The sequence below is a fragment of the Nestor notabilis genome, unplaced genomic scaffold, assembly GCF_000696875.1.
Source record: "Nestor notabilis isolate BGI_N333 unplaced genomic scaffold, ASM69687v1 scaffold15736, whole genome shotgun sequence".
Lineage (NCBI taxonomy): Eukaryota > Metazoa > Chordata > Aves > Psittaciformes > Psittacidae > Nestor > Nestor notabilis.
In genome coordinates, this window is record NW_009932522.1 from 12,330 (window position 1) to 27,324 (window position 14,995).

The 14,995-nt window shown below is 40.5% G+C and overlaps 2 protein-coding genes across 3 annotated transcripts in view; one reads left to right on the top strand and one right to left on the bottom strand.

Moving 5' to 3' along the window:
• Window positions 1–6,659, top strand: part of LUC7L3 (LUC7-like 3 (S. cerevisiae)) — a 12,488-nt gene extending 5,829 nt beyond the window's left edge. Inside the window, exons 9-12 of one of the 2 annotated variants that reach the window (XM_010016446.1) lie at window positions 4,487–4,627; window positions 4,733–4,838; window positions 5,280–5,345; window positions 6,180–6,653. In XM_010016446.1, the coding sequence (XP_010014748.1) occupies window positions 4,487–4,627; window positions 4,733–4,838; window positions 5,280–5,304 (272 nt within the window). In that variant the 3' untranslated portion in view covers window positions 5,305–5,345; window positions 6,180–6,653. Of the gene's footprint in view, window positions 1–4,486; window positions 4,628–4,732 lie in introns of both variants that reach the window. The other variant, XM_010016445.1, reaches the window with a different exon arrangement.
• Window positions 6,660–10,336: 3,677 nt separating this feature from the next.
• ANKRD40 (ankyrin repeat domain 40) lies at window positions 10,337–14,194 on the bottom strand (the record flags this gene model as incomplete). Its single annotated transcript, XM_010016448.1, has 4 exons — window positions 10,337–10,480; window positions 11,215–11,390; window positions 11,893–12,453; window positions 14,046–14,194. Coding segments are annotated over 4 exons (1,030 nt in total), but the record flags the coding sequence as incomplete, so codon positions are not given.
• Between the last annotated feature and the right edge of the window lie 801 nt (window positions 14,195–14,995).

Sequence of the window (14,995 nt, forward strand, 5' to 3'; positions counted from 1 at the left end):
CAGATATTTCTGTAACTACCCTTTGCTGGTACGTGTTTTGTGGGAGATTGGTAGCTGGGTTTTCACCTGTACCATCTATTGCTTCTCTACACTACCATGTTGCCTTTATTTTCCTTTAACAGTGCTTTTTCTCTAATCTATGAATGCAGTCCAAGAGAAATCATGCAGACTTTTTGTAATGCTCTAAATTACAATCTCATGCCTTCTCCCCAGTCTCCTGCTCTTCTCCCCGTCCTTCCCCCTTGTGTTTTTGTTTCAATGAAGTGAGATTTGCTTTGTCAGTATTCAGGTGAGTCTCTAGGAATGCTCTATTAGTCCTTGGAATGCTTTTATAGCAGTTCATGCCACATACAATGTCATTGCTGATGACTCACTGCTTCACCAAAGGCTGGTGTTCAGAAGCTTTACCTTTAAAGTAGGATTAAAAAAAAGCTTCACAGAGAACACTACAGATTCACATTCTGTGAAAAGACACTAATTCATTGTTATTGCTGAATTTCCCCCTTTAAAAGTCTTCTAGAGGAATGTAATACTAACTTCTGGCCTAAACTGCTGGCTCTGTTGGGGTGCTGCCTAATGCCCAGTCTGAAACAGCTGCCCCACTTCACTATTCGAGCTGACCGTCAGTAGTGGATGAAACAATCTGTTCTGTTTCTAAGGTACTCTTGAGGTTCTCTGGAATGAAAGGTGCTATGTGCATGTTTCTGGATTGCATAGGCCTGTTTGCCCTACCCTTACTTTTCCTTATTTATCCAGCAGATCCCAAAATGTTGATAATGCTTCATGTATTTTTCTTGCCTGACTTCCTTGGAGCATTTTCACTTTCCCGGTTTATACTATGGTGCATCTTTAGTATCGATTCTTCTTTCGTTTTGCTTCGCCCTTTCCAAGAAAAGTGTTTTTTAGGTGCTTGCTTATTAGCAGTGGAACTGATGTTTAAACTCAGGTTCAGTATTGTAGCCTCTATCTGTCCATCTGTTCCTTTATTCCTACCTGATACTGTGCCCTTTTTGCCTACTTTCTGAAGAGATTTCTAGTACTTGGTCAAGAATGTCCTATTCAGTATTCTGTGTGTATCTGTGCATATAAATAACTGTTCTTATTTATTCAAATTTGGTCTGGTTTTGAGCTTAATGGCTTTTCAGTTCTTAATCCATAAATAGAAGAACTACAGAACTTTCTTCAGCATCTCATTATTTTTAGTTTTAACTTAACCAATTTCCTTGCTGGCTGTTTTATTTGCTGCTTGCTACTTTCTTTCTCCAGAAATAAGAACAGTGAGGTGATGCTATGAGCTGTGATGAAAATTCCACCTGGGAAAATCAATTACTCTTTTTGACTATATGATCCTAAAACTTGTAGAAGCACAAATAGGCCTTAGAGCAGGACTGTAATGCTGAAGAAGGCTGTGTTTTTCCCTTTGATGGGAAAATCTTTAATAAAAAAGAGGGGAAAAACCAAACCAGTAGTATTTAACAAGCAAGCATTGAATTTCGATGATGGAGCTGTAAACACCGTTGCATCCTCGTATTTGCAATGTGGCATTGTAGGTAGGTAAGTAGCCAGCTTTAGAGGTTGATAGATCTGAAGCTGGTTACCTGCTCTACTTGTTTATACAAACAGAAGTCATGTAGAAGTTAAGACTTATTGCAGTTACTGCTATTGGGAATATTGGCTTCAGAATCTAATTTTCTTTATATCCAGCATTGATCAGCATTTAATAAAAGCAAGCAGCGAAGGCCTGGCTGTAACTCCTTATGTTATGGTGCCTTTCATCTTGCAATCTCAAACTGCTTTATGAACATGAATCCCAACAGGACAAAAAGCAAGGCTCAGTTGCCCAATACTTGCCTGCTGTTACATGTTAAATTAGTGCTGTACTTTGAAAATGCAGAAGTTTGTTTTCTTGTTCATAAAATACTGTGGAATACAACAACCTTTAAGATTGTGACAAAAAAGTGCATGTAAACATGGCGACACTTAATTCCTGACTCAAGTTTCAGGAACAGGGACACATTTGCTAAGGAGGGAGCCACCAGCCGTAAACAGCAGCTGAGCATTAGCTTAATATAAACCAGCAAAACACAACTAGTGTTCAAATAACTAACTTCAGAGTAGGTGGAATAAATAGGGGATTTCTTTAAGAAAAGGAAAACATCTGTTCTGCAAGTACCTTCATTTTATGAAGGGTTAGTACTGGAACATGCCTTCAGACCACCTTAACTTGGCTCTGTACCTTCCCTAATCTGGATTCATACGCTTACATAAAAGTAATTGTGATCGTATCTTCATGTTGGTGATTAAACCTAAGCAAGTACAGTCAGAACACCCCAACTCTAAGTAATACTGGATATTAGGTTTGACTGATGTTCTGCATTCACTGACCAATAAAACCATTCCCATTATCTTTGTATTTAGTCTCACAAAATACATCTTAGTTGTCCACAAAACTCAATCAGAAAAATGTGTGTGTGTTGAATCAGGAAGCAAAGTCAATATTGTGTGATTATACCTAATAGATCCCAGCTGATATAATACCCCCAGTTTCAACAGCAAGCTAATTGTATGTGCTTCTAAAGAAAGAAATCTTACTGGTAGAAAATACAGAGGAGGAACTTAACTGCTTGCAGATACTCTAGGAGTTGAAAGACTTTCAGTCATTGGACTATCTGTTGAGTACACTTTCTCAGTCCTGCTTGGCACACTAGAGGTTTGCTATGGTAAACCTATTTTATTGTTAAGGGTTTTAGAAGAGTCTCATCTTTCATACCACAGTTTAATAGTAGGTTTTTAACCTTTAAAATTAACCTTCCTGAGCAAATTCAAGAAACAAACAAGACAGAACAAAACCCTGCACACTGCACATCCATAGGGCTATTAAGATCTACCATATCTACATAGGACAGAAGATAAGATTATTGGGCTGACTACTAGTCCTCTGCGGGGAAACAAGACTACTATTCCTCAGTGGATCTACGTGTGCATCGGAGATACCTATAAGACACAAAAAGAAGACTTTTTAACAAGGTTAGTTAGAGTGCAAATCTACCTGCGGAGTTCAAAACCGAGGGCAGACAGATACAAAATGACTAGTTCCTCAGTGAGCTTTTTGACTTTGGTGCCTGCTTCTTCCAGGCACAGTGCACTGGATGTGCTGCTTCAGGTGCAACCTTGCTAGTGGTGTTCCTTAGGCAGTTGCCCTCGTTTCTGTGGGGGGGCTTCACCCCTCTCTTTGGTGCTTTGTTTTTAAACAAGTTGGGATATTGCTTCTCATTTAAAGCTTAATTTTTACTTTGTCTTCTGGAATATAAAAGTGTGTTCTGCCAGTTTAGGTGATACAGCTTTGTCAGAGTGTTTGATCTGTGTGCTCCTGTGTCGGGGATATGATATATTTATATTATTCATTTTAATTGCCCGGCTATACGGGACTAATCAGAAAAAAGAGCATGAATGTGGTTCTGTGTGATGGCATCTGAGAGGTTGGTTTTTTGGATTATTTTCTTTTTTTCCCCTCTCCAAAGTGTCTTTCCTGATCAAAGGTTGACTGTTGTGGTGTGAAATAATACAGAAAGAATTGGTATTTTTATGACATTTGCAAACACTGCATTTACAGATGAAGCACGCAGCTCTAATACTGAATGGTTTTGTTCCCATGGAAATGTTTTTCTGGCTTCCTTCCTTCTTTGAAGATGGTTGAGGAAAAGATGAGGTTTTCAGCACTGCAGCAGACTTTTTAGTCTGAAATTGTGGGGTCCTTCCCATTTTGCTGTTCCTTTGGCACTTTTTATCTACCTTTCAAACTGTCCCCCCCGCCAGCCTTTTTAATGAGTGGATTATAATTTCCTGCTGTTTTTATAAAATGGAGAATTAATAATGCTGACAGTCATCTGCCAAACTGTGCAGTAAAGTTAGTTTTGATTGTCACTGTGATCCCCATCTTCAAGGCTGATGCTTAATATTGTTTCCCCAAGTATTTGATTGTATGGGGTTGCTATATTTTGAATTGGCAAGTATTGATGTATTTGATAATGCAGTGATGCATTGTCCCATCATTCCTTTTGGATTCTCTCTTGAAGAGTTATATTTAATGAGAGTTGTAAAGCAAAGGCGGCCATACACATCCCACATTAAAACTTGGCGGGGGGAATAGGAGTCCCACAATAAGTAAGGAAGCCATGCACCATAATGATACATTTGCCTAACTTCTTGACTGCTTCTTTACCCCACTTTGTGTGTTTCAGCAGACAGCTGAGTAGCTGCCTCTGTCCTTTCTCTTTTCCCCACCCTCTGCTGTCCCCTTTTACCCTTTTTTGGTACCCTCTCCATTCCAGCCTGGTAGTCTGAAGCCAATTTCTATAACTTTTGGAATACTACTGTTATTGCTATAGAAAGTAATTGTCCCGTTTTTTATGCAATATATATCTCACATGTGCAATGTTTTTTTTTTTACTTTGAAATCCATGGTCAATGTCTTCTTTCATGGCAGAAAAGAGGGGATCTGATGATAAAAAAAGTAGTATGAAGTCCAGTAGTCGAGAAAAACAGAGTGAAGACACAAATACAGACTCGAAGGAGAGTGATACTAAGAATGAGGTCAATGGGACCAGTGAAGACATTAAATCTGAAGGTGACACTCAGTCCAATTAAAACTGATCTGATATGACCTCAGATCAGACAGAGGTAAGTGCATTATTTCAAACTTTGATTAGGGCTTTTTGTTACTGTTTAACAGTGCAGCGTAAGTATGCACAGATGAAGATGGAACTAAGCCAAGTAAGAAGACATACTAAAGCACCTTCTGAAGGAAAAGACAGTGTAGTCCTGCAAAACATTTTGAGGTACATTGTTTTGTCTCAGCTATCTTGTAGCAGACTCGTGCCCCCCCATTAGTGTGCCTCTTTGGGACATATTTGTAATATAGTCACCATAGCAAAATTAATTTTCCTTTTTTTTTATTTTTTAGGGATTTTGTTCTCGTTTTTTAAAAAAAAAAAAAAGTTGAACTGTTTTTGTATTTAAGTCCATATTGTGTTGGTACATCAGCAGAACCTTTTGCTTTAATACTTTAATATTTGAGGCACATGTTGGACTACTTTGTTTTCATATAAACTGGTATTTCTTTGTCAAGGATGTTTCTAGTTTTTTTTTTTTTTTTTTTTTTTGCTTTATTGCCTTGCATTCTAATGCAGTTTGTTCTGTAACTCGAGAGCCAGTAGCATTGGATTGATGGAAGTGTAGGGTTTATGAATTATTGCAGCTGACTACCATACCTCACACAGCGTTGGTGTTGTGAGCGGCCCATGAAAAGCCAAATTAAAAATCAAGGATTCAGTCAAACTAAGCAGGTACTCATGCCAGGTACTCCTTTCTCTACCCACATCCATGTTTGAATGCTGTTGCCTGTAATCTTTAAGCTTACTGTTGTGTTTTTTTGATTTTCAAGATAGTGAAAAGGACCTTTTGTGTATTGTGTGAATACTGTAAAATCTGATGTTAACAGAATGGAATTTTCTTTCAACTGTGTGTAGGGATGCAGTGCTGCCCAGAATTAGATATCTTTAAAGAGTTTAAAATGCAATAAACACTACAGGTTACTTTCAATGCAATTCAAGTCTTTAAGAGGTATGTGTTTAATATTTCCTACTGTGTAGGAGAAGTTACAGTCAGCCATAGTACAGAGATGTGGAATGGCTGATAACAGACTTCTAAGGCAAATTAAATACAGAGACAGATGCCACCACGTGATTGTTCATGGCAATAATGTGTGCTGAAAAACTGGTTGCTGGAAGTGAAACAGCTAAACACTAGGAAATGCAGATACTGTATTAAAAGGAAAACTGGAAGTTTTTTCCTCACTCTTTACTTGGCTTTCTTACTCTTACAGAAGGTCTTTAGTTGTATTCCTCAAGTAAGGAACTAACAGTGGAGAGTACAGCTGATAAATGAGCTTCCTGCAACATAATTTGTTACTGTAGCTTCATTATTTATGCTAGGAACTCTTAAACACTTAATGTTGATTATTAAACCATTAATGCTACACTACTGCTTCTAAAGCCAGTCATGTTGACATCTCTGTAGAGTTAAGCTGACAGCTAACAACTGGGCCAATGTATAGGAATGGCAACAAAATGCTCTTAATGCTGTCTAATTGTCTGTTTTCCCAAACTTTTGCATTATAGGACTACTCCATGAAGAGTCTGCGAAGACAGAGGAAGACAGCTTAAACTGAAGATCTGCTTTAAAATGAGGTGAAAGAAAGCTGTAGTGGCGTAGAAAAATATAAAGTTGAGTTAGGTATTTTTTTGGGGTTTTTGTTTTTTTTTTTTATATATAAAAGATTTAATTCAGGACTGGTGTTTCCTCCCAGAGAGTTCAGAAAGATGTGTTGATAAGAGCACATATGCTACTGAGAATATAAGTCCTGTCTCCTTTTTCTTTTCTTTAAGACTTTTTAAGATAAGAAACAAACATAACCTGAACACGTGGCTTGCTCAGTGTTTAATTGCGAGTTTTCATTCTTGGACTTTAAAACACAAGAATAAATGTTTAGTATTTGTGTGAATCGAACTAAAACGGATCCCATTTTTACAACTAAGCTATTCCTAGCTTCTTGATATACGAGAAATGGAAATAAAGTATCTTTGAATTTCTGTTACAAAGCTGATTGTCTCTGTCATTGGACGTTTAATATTAAATAAGTTTCTTTCCTAATAAATCTACTCCTGTCTTCAAGCTTAGTCCATTAATTTGGATGCTTAGTTATTCTGTGCTGTTTGTGGGTTTGGGGTTGTTTTGATGCCATCAGTTAGTATTTGAGTTTCAAGCTTGCTTTTTCAGCAGCTAAATGGCTGTTGGAGTCTGTGTCTCCTAAAACGTGCAGCTCGTGCTGCAGTTGCTTAAGAAACTAGAAATCTCACAATAGAAATGTAGGCCCTGAACCTTTATAAAGCAGACTTTTACATGCCACTGCTGAGACTGGCCATCACACTGCCTTGTAGCATCAGTTTGGAATATTAACTAACTTAACAGTATTACTTAACAATATTAACTAACTTAACTGCATGCAGTTGGTGAGCATGCACAGAGAGATAAAAGGGAGCAGAGCCATGCCTTACACTTTCTGTGAAGCGGCAACACGAGGGAGCATAGTTCTTGTTGGGAAAGGCCTGCACTGTGTACTAGTGAGTCAGCAGAGACAGTGAAGTGTCTGTAAAGCATTGAATTTACATATCTAAAAAGCATTATCCCTCATATTAGTATTCAGGACTTGACTCTGTGTAACTGCAGCCATACATGGACAAAGCACTGTTGGCCACGGGTGGAAGTGCCCTCAGAAAAGGAGCTGAATCTCAGTCCCCCTGGTGCAATGGAGGGCAGGGGTTTTTTGGTTCCTTTTTTGAATTTTGCTGTTGTAAAGCCCAACAGGGGCACAGGGGTTGAGATGGGGTGGCTGGGGGTTTTTGGAGAAACTTCACAAGAAAAATGAATGCAGGTGGGAGCAAGTAAAATTATAACCAAATTCTAATTGCAGGCATTGCATAAACACCTCTTCCTTTTGAAATTTGCATTCAGCTACTGCCTGGATATGTTACTTGTTACAGGGCATTCAGATTTGGCTGTAACAGATTCATTTGTGTGAAAAGTGTCATCTGCACTGCTCAAGCCCAACATAAATAACATCTGGGATTTTCTAGGAGTGCTAAGCAAAACAGAAGTAGGTTAATTCAGTGAGCTCCTACATCCTTTCTCTGTACTGGCTGGTGTCCTGTCCCTTCCCGTGTACCATGTATCGTCCCCACACCCACCATACCCTCACCCCCTGACAAAGGAGGAGACCCAGGTACTTTAAACAACTGATACTTTAGTAGAGGTGAAGAGTAGCAACGTTGGGTCAGTACAAGTTTGTAGTGCAAACAGAAGTTGTCCTTAGAAGAACAATAAGTTTTGTAAACTTAGTTTCAGTTGTTTATTATTCAAAGGAAAAAAACTCAACAAGAAAACACAGTTAACATAACACTAGTGTGCCTTAGAGTTTATCAAACTGCATAAAACATACAAAAATATTTCTCTGAATGCATAGACTTACTGTTATTACAGTCAGATCATGATTAAAGTTTTAGTCTGATCATATTAACAGTTATTCTTGGTGGATGCTAGAGCAAGTAAAGCTTTTAAACCAGCTGCTCCTGTAGCTGAGTTTTCAGTAGTCTTTACACTGATTTCCTAAGTAAAGGAGCTGAAAATTAATTAGATACTCTTAACTTTGAGCCACTACTGTTGGTTTTTAGACAGTTATTGCACATAATCTAAACTAGGTTCCAAGCTGTGCTGAAAAGATAAATAGACAATTGTTAAAATAAAAGCTCCTTTCCTGTGCTACAAGAAGAATAGCAGGAGCCAGATTTAGGAAATTTTACTAAGTACTGTGTCACAGTCTTGAGCTCACCAGGAGTTGAACTGGGCTCTAAAATAGCCTGGCTCCTGGATGGAAGAGGGGCAGGATTGACACTGGGGACTTAGCAGAGTTTAAGTGAGAGGATGTATGTGGAGCAAGTGCAAAAGCATGATAATTACTTTGCACTAAGCAAGAATTATAAGCCTAAGTACGATGGTGCAATGCTGAACCCAGGGTCAGGTGTATGTTGTTCTTGTAAAGCTCTTGCCTACCTTGCTGCAGCAGTGCTGCTCCTACCTAAACAAACACACCGATTGTACTATTGATGGTCTGAATGTCAACACCCCAGTCCAGCTCAACAACAACAAACAGTGCATCAGCTGTGCACAAACTCTACTCTAGTGCAGCTTAAAATAAACAGAGATGGAAGGAAAATCAATACTACGGGGGGAAAAGAAAAGCAGCAGCAGCTCTTACCCAGAAGAAAACCAACTCCCTTCACCCACCTCAGTACCCAGTTAAGGGGCTTGCTGCAAAGGTCATCGTTATAGTTTTTTGGTACAAAAATCCCTAAAAGCCTCCTAAGGTGTAACTTTGCAGACTAGCACATTAACAGGAAAAGCTTCAAGTTAATGCTCCTGCAATGCTGCAACCTAAATACTTTGTTCAGACAGAAGGGGAGTGATTGCAAGGTGTGTTTTAATGCTGACTTTTGCCATTCATAAAACCACAGGTGGATGTTTTCATTGCTGGCTTAAATCTAAGTAAACTTAATGTACTTTAACCAGAATCTGTTTCCCCCTAGCTCCCAAAATGAGTTGGAAGCACCTGGAGGCATTCAGCCCATTCAGTACTCACCCAGCTAAAACTATGGACACTACATAAAAGTGATAGTAGACTCAGCAACATGTAAAGTTACAGGTTAGTTATTTGCTAATGGTTTAGTATGGCTAATCAAGAGTGTGGGATGCTCCTCACAGCTGTGACTGATACCTCAAGAGTATACTGTTGTGCTTCTGCTTCTCACAGGCAGAAACTAACCATGTACCCTGTAACTGGTCTGTGAGGGTGGGCCATAAAGACTTAACAGGACTGGCTTTGGAGTAATGCACAGTCTCCTCACATCATCGGGGAAAATAACTAACTAAAACCATGGACATGGATTTGTGATCCCCTCCCTGGCTCCTCAAACAGAAGGGCTTTCAACAGGACACGTTTTAACTTGCTGTGTGACATGAATAAGCATTTAAGAGAGGCTGCTGTATTTTTTTGTGGAGGGATGCCACTACTTAGGTTACAATAGTCTCATATGGGAAAGAAACATACTCTTTCTCCACTTATTTTCAGCCCAGTGAAATTTTTTTCCTCCTGTCACTTCAAAGCATTAAGTATTTCCAGCCCCAGCAGGCAAGAAAACACACCTTGGCAAGGCTTTGTGAAGGGGCAAGAGGCTTAGTTCTACAACAACTTTTAAGTTTTACATCAATAGAGAGCACCTGTTCACTGTATGCCAAATACCCTCTGATCTTTAACTTAACTTAATCAGGAAGTTTAAAGAAAAAAACATATATACACACAGACACTCAGAGTTTCCTGAATCTTCTCCATGAGTCCTATTTGGTCAAAGAGTGGAGTAAACACACCTTTCACAGCAATAATTAAGTCTTTCCTGCCCTCTGTTGTCAAATACAACCAATAAACTTCACTGAAAGACATTGGAAGCATGTGATTTTAGTAGACAAATGAGGTATCCCTTATCTGAATCCAGTATCAATAAAAAAATAAAAGCAAAGGGGATATTAAATACAAAAGATAAACTATCAGTTAAAATAGTAACCCTAACAATAACTTAAGGTTTTACACACACTTAATTCACTGCCTTCCAAAGGCAGCAGCATCAGAGAATTACCAGGGTTCCACCCTCCAGCTGCACTGGAAGAGTCAGTACGTCAGCTTTGATGCTCTGCTGTTGTAGCATGGCCTCTCCATCAAAGTGGATGCAGCGTTTCGGAAGGGAGAGCCATCACTTTTCACAAGGACTAACTCCAGCTCTTGGAAGTCCTGAAGTCTGGCAACATCCTTATCCTTGTAAAGAGCAGATGGAACGATGCGTTACTCTAAACAGACCTGGTTATTATTTGTGGTAATAGCCCAAAGAAGTAAAAACTAAAATTCCAGGGAGGTCATACCTCCACACACATTGAAATGAATCCCAATGACAGGAATAAATAATAATAGGAAAAAATCCTACCAGTATCTGCTTTTTCAAAGCATATTTGGGTTTTCTTTCTCCTTGAACTACACACTTACTTCTCCTTGAACCTCATTATGATTTGACTGCACTCGTACATGTCACTTAACTAAGAGCTGTGACCAAATGCATTTCATTTACAGACCTCAGGAGGTATTTTGGGAACAGAAGAGCGTGTTCATTTCTTAATGACATCTTTAAATTCTTCACATGCCCATTTGCGGGGATTTTTTCCCTTTACTATTTGTTCCTTTTAGGCAAGCAAATAGTGAAGTAGAACATGGCAATTATGTTAAAAGCACACTAATGCACTGCTTCTGATACATTAAAAAGTCAAGCTGTAAGAGTTTCATGCTGAAATAGGAGCTGACATACTCGACCTCTATTTCAACAAGAATGCTTTTAGGTAAATTATGATGAAGTTCTAAGAAAAAAGTCCAACATCCTTTTGGATTTTTAAGTTTAAGCCAGTTTGGTTTTAACACAAGGCTATGTTTTGCCAATTTTCTTTACAAAAATACCTTCTCTGACGTCTGCAAAGTCGAATGAAGCCAGTTCCAATTCTTACCTTTCTTACGAGTGTATTGGGTAATTTCCTGATCTTCTCGACTTGCTCTGGATTAACACCCAGTTCACAGCAACTCACTCTGAGCAGATCTTGGTAGGTCAGTTCTTGTCTGTCCAGTTCTATTTCAATGAAGTCGTTGTCTCTGAGGTTCTGGACTCTCACCTTAAGCACAAGTTCTGATTGAAAACAAAAAGATTAAAACCAAAAACCAAACAAAATCTAACACTACAGTATCTACCATTATCTTTTGAATTCAGGTTTTATAATGCAATACCTGTTAGCTCACTGAGCACTTAATAGAAGCTTCCATTTGAACAGCAAAAAAATACACAGGGAAACCATGTTCATAATGTTAAAAATCTAATCCATCCACTCACAAAGTCAAGTTGTGACCAGACTGCCAGAGATGGATTTGATGTTGTATCATACGATTCAAAATCTGAATTGATATGTTGCTTGGACTGATCTTTCCATTGGTTTGCAAAGTATTACCATGTTTAAAACACTGTAATATTTTACTTAGCACTGTAGGAGGTACTTTTGGGCAAAGACTTCAACGTCTCTGCCTCTATTCCACGTGAGTCAGAAGGTAGAATGATTCTTTACCTTCATCTCTCACCCAGTAACAAAAGCATGGAACAGAATATAATAGAAGGATGAGAAATTACACTTAATTACCTTGCATGTTATATGGGAAAGTTCCAGTGAAGAAGAAGGGCTGGAATGCTGGCGTGGGACCAGTGGGTGAACTGTTGGTTTGCAGAGGTCTAGCCTGTTCGAGTGCTGCCAGTGCAGGTGATGGGCAGATGGAGCCATTGGGGACCACTGGCCTGGGAACATTGGGTACCAGTGGCTGGGGGGCATTGGGCACCGCTGGCATGGGGATGTTGGGTACCACTGGCCTGGGAATATTGGGCACCACGGGCCGGGAACACTCCGGGGCTGCGGGAGGTGGTGGTGGGGTGGGCAGCTGCTCCACAGTGGCCTGTGCAGGGAAGTCGTCTTCGCTGTTGCATGATGTAGGGGTGCAGATGCTTTCAACCTGAGCTGCTGATGAACAAGGGCTGGTTTCACACGGGGAGGCAGAGGAGATGGAAGCGCTTTCATTCTGGGGTTCTGCCAGGCTGTCTGGAATGCTTTCTTCAGTGTAAACGTAAGGGAATGGAGGGTTGGCCAAGTAGTTCGCAACAACTGGCAAATTGAAATCCTTCATTCCTTGACATTCAGTTTCTTCCTCTACTAAGGAAGTTAAAAAATGGGATTAGGGGATGGAAAGAGAAAAAAACGCACCGTATTATTATCATAGAATAATAGAATCCCACGCTGGTTTGGGTTGGAAGGGACCTTAAAGCTCATTCAATTCCACGGGCAGGGACACCTTCCACTAGAGCAGGTTGCTCCAAGCCCCTGTGTCCAACCTGGCCTTGAACACTGCCAGGGATGGGGCATATTGGATTATCTTTCTCATTTTGAATATAGTTTTCCTATTGTGTCTTAAAACTTCATCACTCCGATGACGACACTAATGTATCATAAGCATGTACACCTGGATGGCAAGTAGCTGTAAGATGAAAGAAAAAGATCTACAGACTCCTACAATATATTGTGTTCTTTAAAAGCAAAGTGGGAAAAAAATAACCACTGAAGGACACATCATCTCCAGCAGCTTTATTCCATTGTTGTCAAAGGAAGTGTATGACCAGTAGTTCTTTGCTAAAATTCATTTTATAATGCTTTTACTAACAGTGCTGTAAATGGTTTGTTATGACTCATGCCAGTGATTTAAACTGTTTCTGCAGGTAAGGGACTAGTTGATGTAATACCCAAGCCAACTCTTCTCTTGCTTTAACGTACTGCAGTAAACACCATTCTTGCCTGACAGGATTACAGGACATTGATACTCATGTCAAGGCAGTTTAGAAAGATCTCAATAGCCCTACACTCCCCAAATAAAACCATTTAGGGGAATATAAGTGATACGTGTTATTCCCTGGGAATCTCATGAAAGCTGGACAGAAAAGCAAAGTAATTACAGAGTTCACACACACTTGACAGTTTAGATGTTCATCTGCCAGGAACTAAGGCCAAGAGATGAGCACCTTGCCCAAAGAACACAAAAAATGCTCATTCAAAGAGCATGCCATTCCCGCAGTGGTGACTGTTGTGACCTCTTGTGATTTAGCTGCTATTTCATTTAAGATAACCGTGAAGTGTCAATCTAAGAGTGTGTCATTGTAGACAGCAATTTAAGTGCAATTAGCAGGAGAGAGAAAGTCAACATTTCCAAAGGTGAAGCACTTTAAAATCCCGATCTGGAGCACAGTACCCAGATGCTGATGGGAATAGGCATCAGCAGCGTTCAGGAGCATCATACATGTGTGTTTGCCACACACAGGGAAGTCTAAGATAACAGAATTACGGGACAAAAATTAACCATACTGCAAGTCACAGCGTAACATGCTCAGAAGCCATAACTTCTGAAATGCTGCAGCTGTTTTGAGTGGATTTGAAGCATTTCTTATGGTCAGAGAACATAAGAACGCAGTGGTGAAAGCCGCCATTTGCAGCCCACATGCTACCTGCTGCTTTAAGTACAGCAAAAAAGACTGCAGCAGCATGTTTCCAAAGTACTCAGCTCTTCAGTCTCCTTCCTACCCGAAATCCCCATGTCTCACTGCCCAGGTATGAATTACAGTTATAAATCAGAGCTGTCCAGTGGGATACAACAGTCCTAGCCAAAGTTTTGCCAGTACTGCCTCAGATAAAAGCACTAGAAACAGTTTAGTCTTCAATCCAAGGATCCCAGATGACCTTTAAGATAGGAACAGTACCTCCCAGTATCTTCCGGATGTCTGGTTTGGCAGTTAGCTGTGCAGCCAGCTCTCCTTTGGCCGTGGGGATCTGTGGATCTGCACCAGCATCCAGCAGGCAGGACACCACTTGCGCATGGTTCCGCTTACAGGCCCAGTGCAAACAGGTCCTGCGGGGAAGGAAGGAGAGGTTGTGCTGTCAGCTTTAGATCTATGGCCCCAGCTCCTAGAATCAGACTGGTTTGGGTTGGAAGGGACCTTGAACCTCATCCAGTTCCAACCCCCCTGCCACGGGCAGGGCACCACAGGCAGGGACCCCTTCCACTAGAGCAGGTTGCTCCAAGCTCCTCCTCACACACCCATCCTAATTCACCTGAATTACATGAAAAGCAACAATAACTGGGAATAAAGTTTCCTTCATGCATCACTCGTTAAAGTTACGAATCTATTTTAACTTCTGCAGGGCAAGGCCCTGTTTGGCCTTGATGCAGCATGAAGAGTGACTCCACCGCTGTCCCGGTGGGCCCTGTTGGTGGACATGGCATCACAGAATCAACCAGCTTGGAAAAGACCTTTAAGGTCAAGTCCAACCGTTCCCCCAGGTCTGCCAAGTCCACCACTAAACGATGTCACTAAAGGACTATAAACAGAAGCAAACAGGGCAATATTAGTTTTAGGGAAGGGAGAAATGAACAGATTCAGCCTCTTGCATAGGAATGTGGGGGAAAAAAGCACTGTGATGCCATTTAACAAACGAGCTTGAGGCCGTTTCCTCTTGTCCCATCCCTTGTTCCTGGGGAGCAGAGACCTCCCTACAACCTCCCTTCAGGTACTTGTGCCATGAGCAACTTCACACGAGGTCCTTGAGCCAGGAAGGATGTGGTGGCCGGTGGCAGGACGCTGCCCTCCTGTCACGCTGATCCTCTTTGCCAGCGAACCTCAAAGCCTCCCGAGATTAGCGTTTCCTTTCC